General features: G+C 36.2%; 2 protein-coding genes across 13 annotated transcripts in view; one reads left to right on the forward strand and one right to left on the reverse strand.

Annotated features, from left to right (window-relative positions):
- Window positions 1–15,170, forward strand: part of CEP290 (centrosomal protein 290) — a 54,366-nt gene extending 39,196 nt beyond the window's left edge. For 6 of the 9 annotated variants that reach the window (XM_080580802.1, XM_080580805.1, XM_080580806.1 and 3 more), the window contains 13 exons: window positions 231–376; window positions 1,305–1,460; window positions 2,044–2,167; window positions 4,320–4,454; window positions 4,723–4,809; window positions 6,501–6,665; window positions 6,999–7,121; window positions 7,438–7,610; window positions 10,992–11,133; window positions 12,873–12,946; window positions 13,082–13,185; window positions 14,028–14,134; window positions 14,413–15,170. In XM_080580802.1, the coding sequence (XP_080436928.1) occupies window positions 231–376; window positions 1,305–1,460; window positions 2,044–2,167; window positions 4,320–4,454; window positions 4,723–4,809; window positions 6,501–6,665; window positions 6,999–7,121; window positions 7,438–7,610; window positions 10,992–11,133; window positions 12,873–12,946; window positions 13,082–13,185; window positions 14,028–14,134; window positions 14,413–14,601 (1,725 nt within the window). In that variant the 3' untranslated portion in view covers window positions 14,602–15,170. Of the gene's footprint in view, window positions 1–230; window positions 377–1,304; window positions 1,461–2,043; window positions 2,168–2,715; window positions 3,364–4,319; window positions 4,455–4,722; window positions 4,810–6,500; window positions 6,666–6,998; window positions 7,122–7,437; window positions 7,611–9,275; window positions 9,378–10,991; window positions 11,134–12,872; window positions 12,947–13,081; window positions 13,186–14,027; window positions 14,135–14,412 lie in introns of those variants that run through there. The other 3 variants (XM_080580809.1, XM_080580804.1, XR_013946775.1) reach the window with 3 other exon arrangements.
- Window positions 15,171–15,172: 2 nt separating this feature from the next.
- Window positions 15,173–22,819, reverse strand: RLIG1 (RNA 5'-phosphate and 3'-OH ligase 1). Of its 4 annotated transcripts, XR_013947746.1 has the most exons (9): window positions 21,941–22,630; window positions 21,592–21,663; window positions 20,828–20,945; window positions 20,188–20,283; window positions 19,675–19,791; window positions 19,133–19,327; window positions 17,091–17,298; window positions 16,658–16,827; window positions 15,173–16,094 (listed from the first exon to the last, which is right to left on the reverse strand). XR_013947746.1 is itself a non-coding variant. In XM_080583274.1 (8 exons), the coding sequence occupies exons 1-8, from the start codon at window positions 21,959–21,961 to the stop codon at window positions 15,906–15,908; spliced, it is 978 nt and encodes a 325-aa protein (XP_080439400.1). In that variant the 5' UTR covers window positions 21,962–21,976; the 3' UTR covers window positions 15,173–15,905. The 4 variants fall into 4 exon arrangements, 3 of the variants coding, with proteins under 3 accessions (XP_080439400.1, XP_080439401.1, XP_080439402.1); XM_080583274.1 differs by lacking the exon at window positions 17,091–17,298 and having other exon boundaries at window positions 21,941–21,976; XM_080583275.1 differs by lacking the exons at window positions 17,091–17,298; window positions 21,592–21,663; window positions 21,941–22,630 and adding an exon at window positions 22,649–22,819.
- Window positions 22,820–23,054: the final 235 nt, after the last annotated feature.

A 23,054-nucleotide genomic window follows, 5' to 3' on the forward strand; every position in this document is an offset into this window, starting at 1 on the left:
AATGAATATTAAAAGGTGAGGATGAATTTGGTAATAACATTAAACTTCATCAGCTTTATATGCCAGTCACTACAGCAAGTTTAAAGTATCCAAGTTGGACTGCTCTTTACCTAACTACGGCTTAATGTTTTAAATTTAGAAATGAAAAATCCACCATGTGTGGTTTTCTAATGTGTGTTCGCTTAAAAAAAATCAAAAAGAAGTACATAATTTGTTTACATGCTTCGCAGACCTCCAAGGAGGAAATAATTAGGTGGGAAGAAAGCAAAAAATGGCAAATCAGAACGGAAGGGATGCGGAACAAACTAAAAGAAAAGGAAAAAGAAATGGATACTTTGGTCAAACAGTTCAGTACGCTGAAGGAACTTTATAATAAGTAAGTTGTGTTTAATGCATTCAACTACAAACTGATGGCATAAGAGAAATACAGATGTTTGCCACACAATTATAACAGCTTGTTGTGTTTATAAGATTGATGCCTAGATTTGACCTTGCTATTGAGATTAAAAGAATAAATTAATTTTCAAGTAGCAGTTACTCCTTTAGTATATACTTGTAAAAGCTTACAAGTGTATTTAGAAGAAGCTGTCTCTGAATAAAACTAATTTAAGCTCTTTATTATGCTTCTCGTATATAGTGTTCTATTACTTCCGTGAAAAAAGTAACAGTTTCATGAAGATAGGCTGTTTCTTACCTTGTGTTATTTCACCAGACTGCTAGAACTGGATGCGCTGCTACTGTCATCTGCTGTGCTACTGCAGTACTAACAGTTCTAGCATTATGAGGTAGAAACCTTTAAAACAACAACAAAAATAAAAAATAAAACCAACCACTACATATATGCATGGCCTCCATGAAAGTTAAGTTTACTTCAGTACAGTAATGGCAGGGTTTTACAAATAAAATATGTAGTAATGATGGTTGTTGATCATGACCAAATGATGATGGTGGTTGTAGCCGTTGTCAGATTGTGGTTTGAAACAGCTTCAAATTGGCATTCTTACCAAATCTTTCAGGAATTTCACATAAAACGCAGGTGAGACCAAGTGATTGATAATATGCATGCTGCTAACTTCATGTTTGCTATTTTTTCTAATATTTGTGGTTTCTTTATTTATATTTATTTATTTATTTATTTGTAAAGCTGTCTGTCTATATGGTAACCACAATAAACAAGAAAAGGGAGTGTGGTACACTGAGCAAATAAATAGCAGGTGTGGATTCTTTAAGATAGAAAATATTTTCTTCTAAAGAAAACAAGTCAGCAAATAAAGTTTTAGATGCAAATTTACTGGATGTTGCAGGGCTGAAAAAGAGAAAATTACTCTACAGAAGAAACTGAAAACTACTGGTGTCACTGTTGACCGTGTTGTTGGAGTAAGAGCCTCAGAGACTGAAAAAGAACTGGAAGAACTAAGAAAACGGAATCTAGATTTAGAAAATGAAGTTGCTCATATGAGGTGAGAGGCATTTCAAAAGAATCTATAAAAAAAATAAGTAATCTAAATGAGAAAAAAAATCTGTGGGAGGAAATCAACTGATACAACTAGAAAAAACAGATCAAGTTGCAAAAGCCCTTCTTTGAGTTTGTGATGAGCAAACTTAAAGCTGCTAGGGATCAATTGTGCATATTCAGAGAATATGCAGCAATGGTTTGTTATTCCAAACATTAAATAATATGAAAAACATAGCTCTTTTTATGTAAAATTGTAGTTCTAATTTCAAGTTGGGGAAAGATACTGGAGCTGAGAAATTGCAATTATGGAGTGTATTCATAATCACTGTATCTGTTATAACAGTGGCTGGAGTGCCACGGTAACAGAAGCTGTACACATCTCAAGAGAGCAGATTCCTTTTCCCAAAATACTCTCGATTCATGGGGATTAGTTGAAATTGTGTATATGGCTGATTTAGTATAACCAGTCCATTAATACTAGAAAGTTCTGTCCAGTAATCGAGAAGTTTGTTTGTTTTACATAAAGGAATGCTTTTCTGCATTAATAGCCATGTGTTTATTCTGGCTTGATTAATTTTTGTATGTAGAACACAGCAAGCAATCCCACGAGATTCTGTTGTAGAAGAGTTACATTTAAAAAACCAATACCTCCAGGAAAAGCTTCATGCATTGCAGAGACAGTATTCAAGAGAGACATATTCTAGGCCCTCGGTAAGTAAAATCATATACAATCATATTACCTATATTACACCTATGTAACAAAAATAATTGTTACCCATTTACTATTCTGTATCACTTGGCAGATTTTATTTCAGATTATAGCATTCTAGAACAGGATATGAAATACTCCATTTATGGTGTTAAAAAAAAAAAATCTAGATTCTGTGTTCTGCAGGTAGAAGATGAAATACTCAACTTCCTAATGTGAAGAAATAAAGGATAGATATTGTCATATACACAAGTCTGCAACTGAGAGACTACTTTTATATGCCATATTAATTGAAATTTCAGCATACGTGGTTTGGGAAAATTCTAAGCTGCATTCTAGTTACATTAATTACATTAGATGTTTTTGTTTGGTTGGTTGTTGTTTGTTTTGCTTTACAAAGTTCACTGTATTATGAATATTGAATTACTAGGTTATTTTAATCCTTCAAGACACAGATTTAAAAATTCAGCCTACGTTTCTTTATTTCCTGTTTCATTTTACTGTCTTCTGCTTTTCTTTCATGCTTCATTCTATCTTCAACTTGAATCAGAGTACATGTTACCAAATTGAACTGACCAACTCTGTTCCTGTCAGTATCAGTAAACAGGAGTATTTGAATTACCTTGAAAAGAAACCTATTTCAAATAGGGATGAAATCAAACATCAGACTAATCTTAGAATTACTGGTGGCAATGAAATAGATGAGAAAGCAGGCATACAAACATTGATCGTGCATAATGAAGGTTGTGAGGCTACGAAAGATGCAAGTGCTGAAGTGTCTTCTGAACAGCACCCTGAAGATAATGAACAATGCAAGGACACAGATATTTCTTGGGAAGGATTGAAAAACACCAATAAAGCTGAAGATGTTGAAGAGAATCAGAGTGATAAAAAAGAAAATATAACCCAACCTGAAAATGGAAAAAATGAGGAATTTGAAGAGCAGGAGAGGAAGCAAGAAATATGCAAACAATCAAATGTTGATGAAAAAAAAAGTGTAGAAGAGCCTTACATTGACAGAATGAGCTGCAATCAGTCTGATTCAGGAGAGCCTTCTAATCAAGCTAACAACTATGAAGCAGAAAAAATAAATGTCAATAATGAAATGAATCAACACACTCCAGAGAATAAATGTGAAACTTACCGAAGTGGTACAGAGGGAGTTGTAATAACCCCAGAACTCTGTGAAATGCCTGAGGTTTGATGTTATGGTGGTCCTCTAGCATTTCTTCTGTAGAAATGACATAGAATTAGAATAGTTTGATCTTGGTAATTCAGTGGTCTTGAAAGCTCTGCAGGGATATTAAAGTGGTCCATAAAAGCAAATCCTAGACTTTCACAATTTACATGTATGTCAGCTCACAAGTAGATCAAAATTACAGAATTAACAGAAGCTTAGAAAGTTTACAAATGATCACAATGATGCATGCAGCTAGTTGATGACCTTCATTCTTTGAAACTTACAATGTGTTATACTTAGAAGAAGCGCTATATTGAAGCAAGTACTTTATTTCTGTCATTGTTAGTGTAGAGTAATGGCTTATATGGTTAATTACATAATCACGTAAACAAAAACTGATTATTATCAAAAGATTTTACTAGTGCTGGGTAATAATTTTCCATATACCTACAATTGCAATTGGCAATATAAGGCATATAAAGTACTCAAACGTAGGAACTAACTCGCTCTATGATCTGTTTGACTTCAGTGAAATTCTTACGCCATATGTAGTATTTAATAAACAGAATGCGCCCTTAAAATCAGATTCTGTTTCTAGGTACAGTGTCACAGCTTACCATACTCAGTAGCTTTTTTGTCTGTAGACTTTGAGCTTTACTTCTAGGCAATAGATTGAGACTTAATTCTAGTTTGACACTTGTTTTATGGGTTTATACTAATTTGTAACCTTTCTATAGCGTTTAAGCAAGCAGATCTCATTAGTTGGTGATACAACTATGATCAGTTATGTTTCACAAAATTTCAGGGGGGAAGAAATTCCAGAGAGATAGTATCCTGTTCTTAGAGTATTTTTATCTTTTTTTTTCTGTGAAAAATAGTAACTTTCTCTTGCTCTTTATGAGCTACAAACAGGTACAACGAATATATAGTCGAATTGTTTAATAATAATTTACTTTTCTCCCTGTTTTCTGAAGACGTCAGGAGTAGGATCAGATGATCAATATCGAAGAGGACAAGAAGTTCTAAAGGAAAATTTAAGATTATCATCTGAAAATGTTGAGTTAAGATTCCAGCTAGAGCAGGCCAATAGAGATTTGCCAAGACTAAAGGTAACGTCTCTTTACCTTTTGTCCACTTTAACCTGAAACAGGTTAGGGGATCTCTTAAAAATAAACTGTGGTTTTTTTTTTTTTTTGTACATACTATTAGTGTTTTTATGCAAGATGAGAAAGCTTGGTAGAAATGATGAAAAATGTCATTGCAATGTGAAATTCATTTATTTTTATTTTTTTCAAAGTAAACCAGTGGTAACTTTGCTACTATTCATCTCAGTTTGAAATCTAAATATATAAGGTGCTTATTAATTTGTTTTTTGAGGACCAAGTGGGTGACTTAAAAGAAATGTGTGAACTTCTCAAAAAGGAGAAAGCAGATCTTGAACAAAAACTGGGCAATGTTAGAGGGGTAAGTATCGTAACAGCATTTTTCATCACTATTATATGAAATGAAAATATGAAAAATAAAAACATTTTATTAAAGCTAAATTACCTGGAATAATCTGAAAGAAAACAGGCATTGTTCTTACTTGTAAAGTGTTAAAATAAATTAATGAAATTCAGTCAATAGGACTATTAGAGGGAACAGAGCTACAATATTTGAACTGTTGTGGCCTAGTTTTGTCATTTGCATTAAAGCTATCTTCAGAAATGTATTTGTACCAAAAATAGGAGTTTACAGCCCTGGTAATAAAAATTATATTCATGTATTTATGTAAATGTGTAATACAACTTTATGATTTAAAAAGGTAGGAGTTTGATTTGATGCAGCTGTTAGAAAGTGTAAGTTATTGTTAGTGAAGCTGGGTCTTTTACTATACAAGATGACACTTCAAATTTACTCAGCTGTTTTAATAGAGCAAATATTTCAAAAGTTAATGGAAAAATGATTCAGGTATGCTGAGTGTCTCTCCTGTCACTGACTTGTCAAACTATTTGTGTGGCCTGTGCTTCCTAGAGGAAGCAGACTTAAGGAAGAGTCTTTGTAGCTTTTGAGGTGTACAAGGAGAATGATTTCTGCTTCTGGGTACCTGGAAAAAATGGTGTATTTCCCATTCTTTTTCTTGTACGTTGCAGGGACTGCTTGTGTATTTGGCTCTCTATTATGAGGTGGTAATTTTTGGATAAGGCAATCCAGTTTATAAAACTGCTTCATTCAAAGGTTCTGAGGAGGCAGCAAACTTTAAATCTTCCTTCCTTTCCAGACACAAACTGGTAGAGATTTTTCTTTATTTCTGCCATGTACCAGCAAAAACCTCCAAATTTCTTAAGTGCTTTTAGAGAAGCAAGAATAGGTAATTCTCACTTTCAAAACTCACTCACTATATAGGTTTATGCAGAGTTCCTAGTACTAAATTCATCCCTGTTTTCTGCTATACTGTGGTTCTTATCTCTGTGGAAAGAAAAGGAGGTACTTCATGGCCCCAGAACTGGAAACAGTGGCATTGTTAAATCATTATTGCTGAGGAAGTCCATTGCCACAAAGAATGTAAGAAAATAAAAGCCTTCGAACACCCTTTAACAGTTTATCTACATTATAAATGAATGCAGTGGAAGAAGAAAAATAGAGAATTTTATTGTCATTATTAATTTATTATCATTATTATTTATTTACTTGTGCTTTAAGCTGTAGTTCTGTCACTCTAATCCAGTAGAAATATGGTTGCTAAAAAAAGGGCCACCTTACTCTGTCAAGCTCCCATACAGTCATTATTTTTTCTTTATCTTTAGACAGTGTTAGCATTCAAGCATGGTCAGTTGGATCAGGAAACTGCTCTACAAGAAAAACTTGAGTACTTTGATTTATTTTCATAATGTTTCACTTTATTTCATAAAATACAGCAAATTTTTAGACTTAACTGCAGCTTTTTTAGGTAACAGGAAATGAGGGAGCTGATATGTTTACCTTGGGGGTAAATATATCACTAGACTTTTCGGGGAACTAAGTATGCAAGAATCTTTATGATTCAAGACACAAACTATGACAACTTTTCAACAAATAGAAAGCAGTGGAAAAACATGCCATAAAGCATGATTTGGAGCATCTCAGAATGTTAACTTGAAGTATTTACTTCACTATGTTTTTTCCCCTCTGCACAGGCTGGTAGAAGTGGAAAGACAGTCCCAGAACTGGAAAAAACAATTGGTTTGATGAAAAAGGTTGTAGAGAGAGTCCAAAGGGAAAATGAAGATCTGAAAAAAGCTCCAGCTGTGGTTTCTAATGTGAAATTACTTGGTCTTGAACAGGAAAATGAGAAGTTAAAGGTACTGATTTATATTAAATAACTATATTTAGATAGCAGCTTATATACAAGTTAGTAGGAAACTTTAACAGTAAGCCCATTGTTGACATTGATTAGTAAAGAAGTGTTACCAAAATATCAAATATGAAACTTGTAGAACACAAAATCAAAACTTCCTTTTAGAATAATAAACTAGATGATTTATGTAATGGCACTTTTTATGTTAAGAATATATTTAAACATTATGAAATATAGTATGCTAGATAACTGTAACTCTGATGTGGTTTAAAAATAGAAATTGGAAATTTTCTACTAAGTGATGTATATGTATTTTAATAAACTGTTTACTATTTAGTCTGAAATGGAAAAAATGAAACTTCATCTGGGGGGGCAGCTGAGTATGCATGATGAATCTAAAACCAAAGGAATGGAAAAAGTCATTACTGAAAATGAGAGGCTACGAAAAGAGCTGAAGAAGGTACGATCATTGTAATGTATCCCTTTATTTCCAGTAGTTACTGGATGTGTCTTACTTTTTAAAAAATGGTTGAAATGAAACAGATGCTTTTCTTAGTATTAGTATTGCCATGACCAAATTCTTAATTATATGTGGAGAGGAGACATTCAAGAAACAGGACAGGAGAGAATGTGGAAGTTTTAGTGCTGGTGATCTGAGATACCATGTATATAGGATGCACCGTCAGCACTTAATCTCTCTCACCATCTTTTTAGATAACCCAGTGCTTCATAGGAGGTTATCTATTTCATAAAACTTTGTTTTTATTGAACAATAGGAAGCTGACAGTGGAGAGAAGCTACGAATAGCAAAGAATAACTTGGAGATATTAAATGAGAAGTTAACCATACAGCTGGAGGAAGCCATTAAGAGGCTAAATTTGACTGAGAACACAGGCCCTCAGCTTGATGAAGCTGACAGGAAAAGCTGGAAATCAGTTGTTGTAACAAGGTAGGAATGGCGAATGAAGTTCCTTTTCATTCCTCTTTAAATATTAGCAAAAAAAATAAAGACCTTCATTTTCGTAATTTTTCTGTCCTCTTTTGAAGATACTTTTAATATAATTTTCTGGTTTTATATTAGTATGTACAATCAGTATATGGATCTCTGATATGAATCCAGCAGAGTTCTACCATCCTTAAGTACTGGTCTTCTTCTTTCTTCAGATCAGCTGTAGACTCCTGGATAGTTTTGTGTTCCGTGCTACTCAAATGTAGTCTTTGTGCTTTGTAGAGTAATGTCAGCATTTTTGCAGAATATAAAAAGCATGTATTTCAGTATGTTACCACAGAGACTGCAACCTGGGGAACGGAAAAAAAAAAAAAAAAAAAAGAGGAGTCCCACAAACTGCATTTTCCAGCGTGGCTGCATTTATTTATCTACATTTAACCATGTAAACATGCAAAGGTTGTTAGGAAGCCACTGGGATTTCCATGCTCCTGGGGACCTGTGCTAATGATCCCTTATATGTGTTCTGGAGGGCCTGAAGGCAAGTTGCAGTCAGCCAGGTGGTCCTGCTAATTGTAGTAGAAGGGAGAAAAATTCAGAGACTCGCATTGGATCATCTTTTACAGTATTTATAAAAAGAATTGTGGGAATCGCCAACTCCTAGATTTGTAGTTAGAATTCAGACTCTGAAATCAGAATCAAAAGTCACTTTTGCTTTGATAATAATAGCAAATGTTTACAACTCTTTACCAGTCAGTTACCTGAAAGTTACTTATCAGTTGTTCTAAAATTCAGGTACCATTTGCATCACTGAGGGTAGAACACACTAAAGAAAATAGTTTTATGACACCAGTTTTTACACTGCAACTTAGGCACACTGTATTATTTTGTCAGTACTTCTGCACTTAGTTCAGATGCTTTTTCTATGACAACCTACTTTTAAAGGCTGGACATCTTAACTCGACAGCCTGAACTACTTTAATTGCATTTTCTTATTTCATAGAAACAAACTGTTCAGTACTGTTTTGTGGTTTGTTTACAGAAAGTGTTTTGGGGAACAGTCAGCCCAAAACCATTGCCAGTCCAAAAAGCATTACTGTTTACACCTGCTTTCAGAAATGAGCTACAGCCAAGGAGGCTAGTCCGGTCTCTCACTGGCATGTTTAACGATGAACACATTGATACAAAATATGAAGTTTGATATAATATACATTCACGTGAAAACAAAGAATGAAGGAGAATTTTATCCCTCCTTGAGGCAAGGGTTTTTAATTGGGTATCATCTCTTGTACTGTCATGTCTAAAAGGACAAGAAACTGAAACACTGCTTATGCTATTAAGAGAGAGAAACACCCTCTATCCTGCATAGGAATGGAAGAGAGCAAGTTTTTGCAGAAAAATACTTCTATCCGGGGATGACCTCAGGGCAAAGTAAGCTTACATGTTGCAAAACAGAAAGAAACTTGTCTGATTGCAGACCAGGTCAGACAGCTGTTGAGCCTCAGTCTCTCTGCTCCCGTCCGTGATTTTACCCGCTTCTTAGTTTTACACTGCCACAGAATCTGTTGGCAGAGTTTTGGTGCTTCTCGAGATGTTGGCTGAGGTATTTCACTTCACTGAGACTTCAGAAAGCTGTTCCTTTTTTCCCCTTTCCTCCTAACTCCGCAGTGATGTAGAATGTCTTCATTGCAAGGTCAGATGACAGCCATATTACTGGGGAAAACTGGCTGCCAGCCACAGGAGGAAGAAAAGGATCATGCAGTAAAGATGGTAGGCCCTTAACAGCTTGCATTAGCATTATGTGAGAAACAATCTGCAGCCAATAACAGGCTCAGGCAAGGATCTCAGTGAACTAACATTTTTATTCACAATTGCAAGGGCGGGCGTCCTGCAAGCAGGAGCGTGCAGCAGAAGTGTATCATAACCTTCTATGCCCTGTTACCCAATGCTTGATTTTTCCTCTTTGGCTCAGTACTACAGGTTCACAACGCTTGTTAACGCTTGACGCTTGTTACTATACCATATGTTCATTTTTATTTGACCAAGTTTACCTTGTTAATTTCTCCTCTTCCTCCCCCTCCCTTTTTTTTCTTGTGACTGGAGGACCCCATGATTTTTTGATTTTGCTGATTCTGCAACTGTTTGTGTTGTTTTTCTTAGCCATCCTCCTTATTTTGGGACAGCGGTACCTTCCATTGTCCCTTTATCTGCTTAACATACCCACCAGTGTTATGCCTGCACAATCATTTTTGAATATGCAAGGTTAGTGGAATTTTCCACTGCAAAAACACAACTTTAATTCTTACAATTATCAACCCAATAGTTTGAATATTTTGAATACCTTTTAGTTCACCTCTTTGAAAAACATTTGTACCTAATTTTTTTTAGTTGATATAGGTAGGTGTGTGTGTACAGTGACTAATTAATTGTACTTGACTATTTCAAGTGGTGTGAGTAAAAATTTTTATTTGCTTTAACATGGTTTGAGATTAACATGATTTTAAAGTAAATGAATAACATCAACCTAGAAAAGCTAACCTAGAGAATCTTATTGGTGCATTTCATCATGCAGTCCACCTCACGCACATTTTCCAAAGTATGTACATGGTAATAAAAAGTCCTTGACAGGGCATCATCCAAAAGTTTCATCCAGGTGATCCTTGGGATTCTACTGTTTAGCAGATAGCAAGGTATTGGAGACTATCACTACCTGAAAAGCCACTTCAGAGGGGAAGCTGGATTAGGTAACCTCCAGAGGTGCTTACCAATTGACATTTCAGTGATTCTATAAAATCATTTTTGTAGCCTTGCATGTCTCAAAGAAAACTGAATCATTCTCAGACTACAGTTACTCCAGGGCAAAACATCATTTACCGTAGAATTTTTTTTCTGTTGGAGTCTTCATTTCCTGTATCTGTCTTAAACTTTTTCTCAGTACATTAATTTTCCATAAATTTTTAAATTACAGTACTATAAAAGTATGACACTGAAGTGAGACGTGACCCATGCACACCACTGCATCAGCTGAATGCAGTAAAAGACATGCATGTTTTTAGTACGAAGTAGGCTGGGATATATGTACAGTACAATAGAAAGATTCCAGGCCCTTATTGGTAAAGAAACAAAGTAAGGTCAGCAACAGTGGAACATTTGGAAGAGCCTTTTTATTCAAAAATCACAGAAAAACGTTTCTTGTTATGCTTCATTCAGCTTGCTTATTAACAGGATCAGTAATTATTTTGAGGCCTCTGCTCCAAACATATTTTAGAATGCATTTTACGGCATTTCATCTGTGTGAGAATATTTTCATCTCTATTTCTGTAAATGCATTAGCTTTTGCTCTTATCTTTCTCTTAATATTATTATTTTTTTTTTTTTTACCAGGATGCATGAAACAAAGTTGAAGGAACTGGAAATGGATATTGCTAAAAAAAACCAAAGCATTACTAACCTTAAACGGCTGCTTCAGGAGGCAACAGAACGTGAACATAATGCTGATAAAAACTTAAAAGATCTGAAAGAACAGGTGAGTAAAATCTAGCCAGATGACTCTGAGAATAGATTAATATTAATTTCATTCTAATATCTGTATTGGCAGAGTATATTATTTATTCTGTAACCCACAAGGTTTGGTTTTTTTTTCCAGTCCAAATTGCCATAATTTTACATTTAGATACTTCAGGATTAATAAGGTTTACTACATATTACCTGTATATATTCATGACTTGCACTTACTGGGGAAATAATATTTCTCTGTAGTTTTATTTTAGTTGCATTGATCATTTGAAGCCTGGAAGTATAGATGGTTCATGTTGTCTTAAAATCATTCTAGCTTGGTCATCACATTGAATATGCCACAGGAACATTCCTCTTTCTTCCAGGTCATTTTGGGGGGACTGAGTCCCTAAAAGGATTTCCATATCTCTTTCCAATATGGCATCTTACACACAGTCCTTAGCAAATATATTTCACATATGGAAGAATTCTTGAATTTTCAATTAAGGTTATCTTTGAAAAGATATCTAAGATTTTGAACTTCAAGTATGCCAGAGATTTAGTCCTAGCACTATCCACCTAGATTAGCTTCTATCTTGCACTGGCCATTCTCAGAGTAAAGTATTGAATACAAGGGATTTTCAATATAAAAGTCATATATATTATTATCTAAGCAGTTGAACTTGTTCAATAAGCAGAACTTAGAATGGAGTTCTGTAAAACAATTATTTTGTAAAGCTTTGCTTGGTTTCACTTTTCAGTTTAAAGTCAGAATTATTAACATAAAGCATATACCAACAGCAAAAAAAAAAAAAAAAAAACAACAGACAATTATTTTATTATGTGGTATGACTCTGGGGCATCACATTTCAAGGTTTGTTTTGTGTCTCAAATGTAGATGATGGCATGTGGTCATGGTTAACTCCGTTTCAAAGAAATGGAGACTGACTGTCAAAGAATTTCAGGTAGTAGAATAAAGTCTGTTGCTAACGGTAGCCTTATGGGAGTTCATAAATTGTCACTGTATTAAAAAAAAACAAAAACAGTTTCACATTTGAAAGATTTTAACTTTTTCCTCCTGCAACTTCTACTGAAAGGCACTTCCACAAGCTAACTCCCTCTTTGTTTAGAAACCTATTTCTACTTTATGACTGCAGGTCATTTCTAGTCAACATCATATACATTTGCTTTTTAATTTAAAAATCACAGGCTTTTCAATATCACACTTAAAAAGGAACTTAGACACTTAATACACTCCAATGAGCATGTTGGTAGTATTTTTATGCACCTTTACGTATATCGCTTTCGTAAGCATATCTATAAATTATCCTAATGTCTCAATCCATGCGTCTAACTTTTTTTTTCTGTAAATCTGGCTTGTGAATACTTACTTCTTTCTTTACCTTTCATGAAATATACAGCACTAACCTGTACTAGCTTTAAAAGTACTGTAAATAACTAGAAGGCTTTGCAGAAAATGGTAGTAAGGTAAACACTTTTTTTCCCCCTTTGTACTCAACTAGTACTAAAAGGAAAATGTATTTATAATAGACATGTATATAATAATATGTTTATATAATAGACCATTGTTAAATTATATTTTATATAATAATCTATTTATAATATATATAAAATTCACTGTTAGTAGTATTTTCATTTATTTTATTAAGTTATGCCAAAGAGAAGTAATTCCATGATTCCCTGTGAACTGCAGTATCTGTGGATACTGTTTTCAATATTAAGACTTTTTTTTTTTTACCTTGTCTTAAGGTTGAGCTTCTCAAACACTTTTCTGAAGATGCAAGGACAAAACAAGGCCTCATCAGGGAGCTTCAGCTTTTAAGGTACTGTATTCCTCGGCCAATACACATGAAATAAGAATGATCAAGGAACAGACATTGCTATTTTTATTTATATTATTAGATATTCTGAAACATTATGATGATTTTTAAAAAATCTAAAATTATTTTATATTCCAGATCAACTAATAATCAATTAGAGAAAGAAAAGGCAGAACTAGCTCACCAGGTGGAAAACTATAAGCACCACATACCTACGCATACAAGTAAAGGTCCTGCAGCTGGTAATCTCTTTCAGTACCTATAATAAAGATCTTCATGTATTTTGGGCCTAAAACTATTTTTACTTAATGTGTGCAAGATGGTAATAAATCCACAGAATTATTTGGATTATATTAATGCTGAAGTACCATAAACTGGAGCAGATTAAGGTCTTTGATCTTTGAGTACTTACACAGCCTTTTTATAGGAATTATTAGTAAAAATTTTCTACAATGAAAGATCCGGCCTAATAAGAGGCTGGAATCTTTGCAAGATTTCCTATCCCAAGAAAGTGGGTATTTCATGCTACCATTTACTTCATAAACTTCAGAAGACTGTTTGTAGGGTTTGTCATTCATTGAAACCTAGGGCTTCAAGCTGCCAGGGAAGTGTCTATTTCCAGATACCAGCACTATGAATGATTTAAGAGTTAGCAGGCCTCAGTCCCATAGGGAAAACAAAGGAGGCCATGCAGAGCACTACACAGCAGTGCACTGCCGTAAGACTGGGGAGAAAAAAAACACTTATAATCATGAATACAGTTTAAGATCCATAAACTACATAATTTCCAAAACTCCTGCATTTAATTCAGAGAAACTGTACATATTGTATTTCTCAGAAGTGTGCCACTAGACTGGCCATGGGAGTACAACATTTAGTCACAAGAATTATATACCACCACCTAATTTGTGCAAGAACTAAAGAAAAGCCCACGACTTGAAATTTTGGTGGTTGTTGATCACAGTTGTGTTTATACACTTCTACTGTTTCAACTTTCAAGAGAAGCAAACCTACTGTAACAAAATTGTTCATGTGATTGATTATCATTACCTTAAATTTCCTATCAAGTTGACATTTTTTGCAGGACCTAACGAAATTGTAGAGAAGGACAAAAAAGACAAGGGAATGACAGATGTAGCTGACCTCCAGGCACAGTTAAAAGCCTCAGAATTAGAAAAACAGCAATTAAAGGTGAGTTGCAAAGATTATCCTTGGCAAGAGCATCCTTTGCAAAATTATGGTTGGCTAGAAAGAGCTATTTGATATCCAAACTAACACTAAAACAACACCTCAATTTCTAAGCATTACATTTATAAAGCAGATTGTGTTGTTCATTAATTTGCTGTTTCTGGGTAGATTTTTGTGTCTCTGTAGTCAAGCAAGAACTCTGAAGAAAAAGGCAAAAAAGCTGTTGACGTGTATTTCCTAAGTTCTGTATATTGATGGTACTCGTTTGTTCTTTTTAATAGGAAGAAACAAAAAAGCTGAGAAAAGAACTGGAAAACTTCAACCCTTCCTTTTTTGAAGAAATTGAGGATCTGAAATATAACTATAATGAAGAAGTAAAAAAAAATATTATTTTGGAAGAAAGATTAAAGCAGCTTTCTGAAGAGTTTGGCATTCAAGTGGATAGTCCAGCCAATGTTTCCATTGATTAGGCTAATGTTTAGTATCCTCGATATTGATATAGAAAATAAATTCTGGGGCAGTTACATAATACTGATTTATTTGTCTATTTTCTTTCTGGAATGATACAAATTATTAAAGTTACAATGGCTTGGCATACCACAGCATGCAGAATTGGATTAGACGGTGGATTGTGGCACACACCAGTCAAAATGAAAAACAGCTTTATCTCCCCCAGACACACAGCAATATTAATTCAGAACAGTAATTGTGGTTATATGTATTTTTCAGAAGTCCAAGCTTTCAACTCCACTTAGAAGTTCAGAAACTCTGCATGCATACTGTGTATGCTGAATTCCAGATCAATAGTACTATATAATTTATTCTTGCTGTCTTGTGCTGTAATACATCTTGACTATGGTTGTCTCTTATAATATCATTATTTATATTTACTGAAATTTTACAAAATTCAAGAATGAACAACTGAAAATAAACAGTATTCTTCTATATAAATAAATGTGCAATTATGTTAAATTTTACATTTTATATACTTTATACAGATGCGTACTTTATAGTCCAAATAAACAAAGCCCACTCAAAACATCACGCATTCTCACTTTTATTTATGCCATCTTTTTTCAAATACTTAATATAGCCTAGATAAATTTAGATGCAGTCTCAAAATGCCTATTACTAAACCAAGTCACATCTTTTTCTAGTTACTAAGGATCTTCAAAATAGAATGAGTATAATTCCTATTACTTACTTTGATCTTTGTCCCAAATTATGAACTAGCTTAATTAGGATTTCAGGCACTAGCATAATGCTGAAGCTTATCAGTTAAATAATACAGTGAATGCCTTCCCCAAGAAGAACTCGAACCTTTAAAAAATTATCACATTTCAGGCCTAATTCTAGTCCCACCAGAAATCTATCTTGTGCTGATAAGAAAAAACAATCTGAATTCTACATGTTACAGTAATTATATTTAGAAAAGGGCAATCTATGGAACTTTTACAGTTGTTGGCATTCATTAACTAAACTACCCGGATCAGCCAGTGTTGGACAACAGACTATTTGACCATAACAGTTCCAAGAATGGGTACACATATTAAGGATTTTTTCAGAAGTGATAAAAAACATGCTGAAAGCTAGATCTCTGTTCTGAATGTCACATTTCCTATTACATACAATTAGTCATTTAGGAAGAACTTCAAACTGCAGAGTATTGTGCCCACTGCCCAATCAGCAAGATTCCTTTTTGTAAGTTCTGTGATAGACATAAACAAGAGGAATGCAGGACATACAGCAATTAACTTAGAATAAAAAAAAAACTTCAACCATCAAACTTGATATCTTTGAGTCTGTCGAATCTTTGACCATCTAGGTTTGAAAAATGGTGAAACAAACTCTTTGGTCCAAAGTCACACTCATAATCATTTCTATTAAAAGAAACGACAACAGGCTGAGAATTCAGGTATGTCTCTGCAAGTGGCCAGCATAAACCAAGATGATGGCGATGGAGCTAAAATAAGAAGAAATAGATCCATTTAGAGATTTGGATATGGTAGCCCAGCGGTGCCCATTTTGAAAGAGAGAGGGAGATCTTAATTCTAGGATCCCCTGCAGTAGATCTTTTCTTACAAACATTCATCAGTTACCTGTTATTTGAATAACATGACTAAGTAGATCACAAAAGGCAAACCAGCACCACAGCTTCAGAAATAAAAATTAACTTGCTAATTAAACAGAGAACACATTAACAATCCTTGTTCTACATGACATTACACGAAATGAATTTTTAAAATAAACTTTAAAATACTGAGGGATTCCTATACAGATAGGAAAACCATTATTTTATGTTCTCAATTACTATTATCATAACATACGTAATGAAAAAGTTTAATAAGCTGTCATTTGTAGTGATTACTTGTTCAGTGGCTTGACTAATTCTACTGTAACCTAATTTGCTAGGAGAATGTTTACTATTAAAGAATTTGGAAAAGGCAAAGAGTGAACAGTAAATCACAATACCTCAGATAGTACAAATTATTACAGCGATTTCCACATGTCTATCGATATATTTACCTTGATTAAACACCCATCACGGCAGTGCCACACAATTCCTTCAACTTTACCCTCACTGCAGCCTTCAAACCAAGACAGTATGTCATTTTGATTCAAAGTAGGTGGATTCTTTATTTCAAATGCTCCATGTGGTACAAGAAGATGTACAGGTTGCTTTCTGCTTCCCAATCCTATGGTAAAAGGAACAAAAATCATCCTGCTAGTTATGTGTTTAAATTTAACCTTTTCCCCACTTTTGCTATTACAGCTATCTTAAAAGCACCCTATAAAGGCAGATTTCTGTTAGATACTACAAAAATGTCCTGCCTTTAGAAGACCAGTTCAATATACTTAAGTATCAAATGTAGCCATCTCTTCCTCGTGTAACATTTATATAAAATAAATCAACATGATATACAGGTTATACTATCTTCTGTTCAGTCCTCATGCTCACCTCCTCAGTAACCATAAAAATCACTGATGAAATTCTTCATGCTTTGAATCACAATCCATATCACAAACAAGCATCTTTCTTTCTGAAAGTCTAGCACATTTTCTTACACATGGGGATTGATACTTAGGCCAGGCTGTTAAAACATGCATTGCCTCTTCACTGACTGAAGATTTATATTGAACAACTAAGAAAAGAGCTGTTAAAGGAACTGTAAAAAAAAAAAAAAAATCTAAATTCTAACAAAGCGCTTAGACTATGTATTACTATTTTTCCTATCCATCCTTACAAATTACTATAGCAACCAAGCTAAGAAATTAAAACGTACTTGTGCTCATACATAATTGTGTTTTTTGTTTACAGACTTTAAGGGGAGAGGTCACAGCCAAAATTTAGCTGAAATTACACTTCTTTAAAGAGATACCCATAATATTTCATAATTTTAGAAAATTACAACTGGCTAATTATAGGCACTAAAAATTATGGTTGAATAGTGTTCTGTTTTAATGGACTAAATAGTATCAAGAAAGCAAGTAAAAAAAGACAAGAAAAGGCACCATCAAACAATCTTAAAATATTTTGAAGACTAACATTTAAAAAATTTTTTCCAATCAGAGTACTTATTCCTGAGGGGGGAAAAAAAAAAAAAAAAGTTACTCATTAACTGGTCTGGAAACTGCAATAAGCATTAGATAAAATCTACAATCTACTTCTCGACTGCTGAGAAAGCAGAGTTCTTCAACAGAATAGCCATTTTTCCCTGTCAGGTGTCAGACACAGCTCAGCATCAATATAGCTCAAACCTCAATTTTAGGTTTGGTGTAAATGGTTTCCTCTACATATGCATATGTATATGCAAAGCCAAGGTATACCCAGTTTTTGTTTTGTTTTAAATCACAGTTATCTTAATGCCGAAGCTTATTAATTCATGCTTCTTTACTTGAACAAAACTGCTGCTCCTTTTTGAAAGGCGATAGCAAAGCATTCTGATGGTAAATCCTGAAGAACATGAAGGCAGAAAGAGCTTCAATAGACAAGCAGACTCAGGACAACTCAGCTTTCTGAGGTGATTAGTTTTTGGTGCCAACCTGCGAGTATTCATTAAGCTAGCCCTTTCTGTCCTTTCTAGAAGATCACAGAATCACAGAATGGGCGGAGTTAGAAGGGACCTCTGAAGATCATCTAGTCCAAACCCCCTGCCAAGCAGGATCACCTAGAGCACATTGCACAGGATTGCATCCAAGCAGGTTTTGAAAATTTCCAGAGAAGGAGACTCCACAACCTCTCTGGGTAGCCTGTTCCTGTGCTCTGTGACCCTCACAGTAAAGAAGTGCCCCCTCATATTCAGATGGAATTTCCTGTGGTTCACTTTGTGCACATTACCTCTTGTGCTGTCACTGGGCACAGCTGAAAAGAGACTAGCTCCATCCTCTCGACACCCTCCCCTCAGGTATTTATACACATTGATGAGGTCTCCCCTCAGTCTTCTCTTTTCCAGGCTAAACAGGCCCAGTTCTTTCAGCTTGTCCTCATACAGCAGATGCTCCAGCCCTCTAATCATCTTCGTAGCCCTCCTCTGAACTCGCTCCAGTAGTTCTATGCCCTTCTTGTACTGGGGAGCCCAGAACTGGACACAATACTCCAGGTGAGGCCTCACCAGGGCTGAGTAGAGGGGGAGGATCACCTCCCTTGACCTGCTGTCAACACTCTTCTGAATGCAGCCCAGGATACTGTTGGCCTTCTTGGCCCCAAGGGCACATTGCTGGCTCATGGTCAGCCTGCTGTCCACCAGGACTCCCAGGTCCCTCTCTGCAGAGCAGCTCTCCAGCAGGTCAGCCCCCAGCCTGTACTGGGCTTGGGGTTATTCCTCCCTAGGTGCAGAACCCTGCACTTGCCATCGTTGAACTAACATGTTACGTTTCTAGTTTAGAACAAATTTTATTATTATCATTACAGGAAAAAACATTCTACAAAGAAAATTACTATTTTCCACCTAAAATATCACTCAATAAAAAAGTATTTAAGAATTGAACATACAAACTTACCATATGGATTTGCATTAATATTCGTCCCAATAAGCTCCAATGTTTGTTCTAGAAGTTCTGACAGTGGCACCGGACTGATTTCCAGAAGCCCAGGGTCAGCATGGTGTTTCAATACCAGTGCTATTTCAGCCTCATAATTTACAACAGATGAGTGCCAGCAATACTGCTTACTATTTTTCTCCACAGGCACCCAACCTATGAGAAAACGCTGCGTTTTACCAAAGTATCTAAATTCATCAAATACATATTAGAACTGTAGATGCATTGAAAAAAACCACACCTACCTTAGCTACAAACAGAGTTACTAGAAAAGCTGTCACATCTCAAAGAAATGTCAGAGGAACACGAACTTGTCAATTTTGCTGTACAGAGCTTCAGCTGAAGACAAACTAATTATTTTCATTACATCAGAACAAAGCCTTTCTGGATAATGAATGAACAACATTCCAATTGTTTTCCGAATGTTAGCTACTATTTATAACTCTGGAACTAATTCTAATTCACATCAAAAATGACTTTTTCCCACATTTTGCCATATTTACCTGGCATATGTCCATTTTCATCGGGCAAAGGATTGCCATTAGAGAACTCTACTTCCTTTGCTGGAATCCAGGTATCAGGAACAGGCTTGAAATCTTCTTCAAAGTTCCAAATAAATTCTAGACATATAAATGTGGCATTTAGTTTTGCACAAACTGTTAGCCAATTCTACATTTTGATCTTCTACCAACACAAGTATAAAACCTTGTTTTAAAGACAGTAGTCTGCATTACTTTGTACAAACACCAACACTTGTCATACTCTTACAGTCTAGAGTTAGGAGGGTTTAAAGCCTTTAAGTAGTTTAAAATTTCAAACTAACTACAATTAACAAATAGCTAATAACCAAGAAATAGCCAACATTATATTTAAACTAGAGCAAGAGAAATAAAGTTGAGTGACGTGACATGAAAAAAAAAAAAAAAGTAGGATCACTGACATTTCCTGTGTTAGACTAGAGGTGTTCTTCCAGTGCATAACTTACATTACCAAAGCAGGAAAAAAATGTCACTAACCTTTGCAATCTTCCAATGAATATAAGAATTGCTTAAACCTTTTTTCAGCTTGCTTGTTGGGTCTTCTGTCCAGCCTTGCCCATAGATATGGTCGCCCTAGAGATGCCGGAGGTATAAAACCAGCAGTTTACTTCAGTAACCATACCCTGCAGAGTACTAAAATCAACTGCATAAAAGGTAAAATATGAATTCTCACTTGTCACTACAGAAATTTCACATCCAAAAGAATATTTAAATTAATAAATTAACTATTGTATATAAATCTAAAAATCTACTTGTAGAACCTTGCTTAGTTTAATAGAAAGTTTTCTTACAATTTCAGGTAAAGGTAAGAATCCTAGTGATGCAATGAAGCACAATCTTCTCATTTCCCCCCAACCTCCATACTCCTTTTAATCCTTCTCAAGGAAATTAAACATCCTCTATATAAATTCTAGTGTGCAAGAAGATTTACTAATAAGAAGTTTTAAAATTGGAATAGTTCCTGGACTGGCACATTAACTTAAACTATACTTCATGTACATTGGAGAGTAAAATCTCTAACAACTTTATAGACATCTACCGTATTTATTACTTTGTGGTCAAGTAAAACAAACTGCTAGTCAACATGAAAAATATACGTATGGATCTTCCTTATTACCTTTATAAGTAGTTACATAACAGCAGGTTCCATCCACCTTTTCAGTAGGAATTGCATTGTATATATCTGCCTCTAACGCCTTTTCATTTAGAGTTTCAGTTGCCAAAACTTTAAATGGCTGAAAAGAAGACAGGTACTTTAAATTCTAATCACTGCTACGTTACGGCCTTGTTTTCATACGGATTCTTGCTTCACATGGCTGGCCTCAACAAATCCAGTATTATACATTTTATTGCTGATTTCTAATACTATCAAAGTACACCAGTGTTTCTTCAAGGCAAGTTTGGAGAATACCATAAGGCAAAAGAACAAAGGCGACCTATTTCCAGTCTCTGTCCCTCTTTTCCATTTTTGATTTAGAGACTGTTCTGCCTTCCACTTTAAACGGTGCATATAATTCAGATGGGTTTCAGTCCAACATTACAAAATTTTGAAATATACCTTCCTGTATTACTATGGCAATAAAAGCTCATCATGACTACCTGGCCCTACCTTTTGGTTTGGAACTGAACAGCAATGGCACCATGATCAATACAACGCAGAGACCACTGGAATGCAAGGTAGCAAAGTATTCTGTTGTAAAATACTCAATGTAAGCATTAACTAAACATTTTCATCTCAAAAAGAATACAGAAATAAGTGATCCAGGGATCTGAAACAAATATCCAAGCACAACTAGTCCAAGTTTCCAAGGTTTTCCTTAGTAGAACTTCTGTAACGGTTTCTGTGAAAACATGTTAATGTTTATGTTTGGATTAAAATACCTTCCTGTATAACCATCCATCCCTCCTCTCTCCCTCGTCAGTTCTGAATTGTAAACTGGTCATCATCTCCTGCTATCAAAATACAAAGAAGTCCTTGACTTGAAAAACACAATACGTAGAATTCATAAAATGAGAAGCTCCTACATACTTCCTTTACATTGCATGACTTTATATAAGTATGTATTCAGTGACTGTATCTGTAACCATAACAAAGTATTTATGAAGACGTTTTTAGGATAGTGAGAAAATATCAGTTGGTTTTCCTATCACCACCGCTGCCTTTCTTTCCTAGTGGTCAAAGCCCATGTAATATATTTGCCTGCACTTGGAACAAGAAAACAGAGCATACCAGTTTGAGATCGAATCCCATCTGTTTTTTGTATATGCAGGAACACCCATTTAGGGAAGGAGCCTGACATGACCACTATCAATACGGTGCTGGTACTGACAGTTTAACAACAGCTATTGATGGACTGGCGTTATTTTATTTCTTCCACCCAAAAACCAACCATCACTAAGAGGATGTCACGCAGACAGATTCCTGTTCACCGTGCAGTCGACAGGCAGCGGGAGGTGCTCTTACTGAAACTGGAAACCTGACGCTGGAGCTCTACAGGTGAAAGGCACCTGTATCTGTCCACAGCTGCCTTTTACATCTCAGGGGAGAAACTGGTCTCCAGTGCTTTCACCTTGGTAAATACTACGCAACTTAAGAGCCTCATACCCCTTCGATCACAGAAAACAGGGATAATAATAATTAAAAATGCGTGTTTTTCCCCAGGAGGCAGGGGCTGCAGGCCGGCTTTACACACACACCCGAGCGCTCCCGCTGGAGCGGCCTGGTTCCTTGCCATGTTGCCTACACTTGCAAAAAGCAGAGAGTCAGGGCGGACCCCGGACACCCCCGTCAGGAGGAGCGGAGCTGAGGGGCCCCCATGCGGGCCGGGCAACCCTCGGGTTGGTCCCGCAGGGCGAGAGGCCTCCTGCCAGCGGGGCCGGGCGGCTCCCCTTCGGTGTGCTGGTGCTGCTGCGCGCCCCCCCGCGCCGCCCCGGGCACCTGCCGCTGCCGCTTGGCCGAGGGCTCCTCCTTCACCTCGGTGACGAACAGGCACGGCACCTTGCGCTGCACCGCGCCCCGCCGCCGCATCGCCCCGCCGCGCCGACGGCCACTGCCAGACCGACCGCCGGCCGCGAACTGCGCCCGCGCAGCCCTGCCGCTCCCCCCCTCCCCCCGCGCGCTGCACCACGGGAAATGTAGTCCGGGGGTGCCGTCGCCTCTCCCCGTCAGTTGTGGGGGGCGCTCGCGCTGGGGCGGCGGTTGGTGGAGCTACTGCTGCCGCCCGGCCCGGCCCGGCCCCGGGGGGTGGCTGCGGACGCTTCCTGCCTGCCCTCACCGCCCCGGAGGGTTTTTTTTGTTGCTGTTGTTTTGGTTTTTCTCCCGAAAGAACACCGAATTGCATGTA

Source organism: Anser brachyrhynchus (assembly GCF_964034855.1).
Source record: "Anser brachyrhynchus genome assembly, chromosome: 1".
NCBI lineage: Eukaryota > Metazoa > Chordata > Aves > Anseriformes > Anatidae > Anser > Anser brachyrhynchus.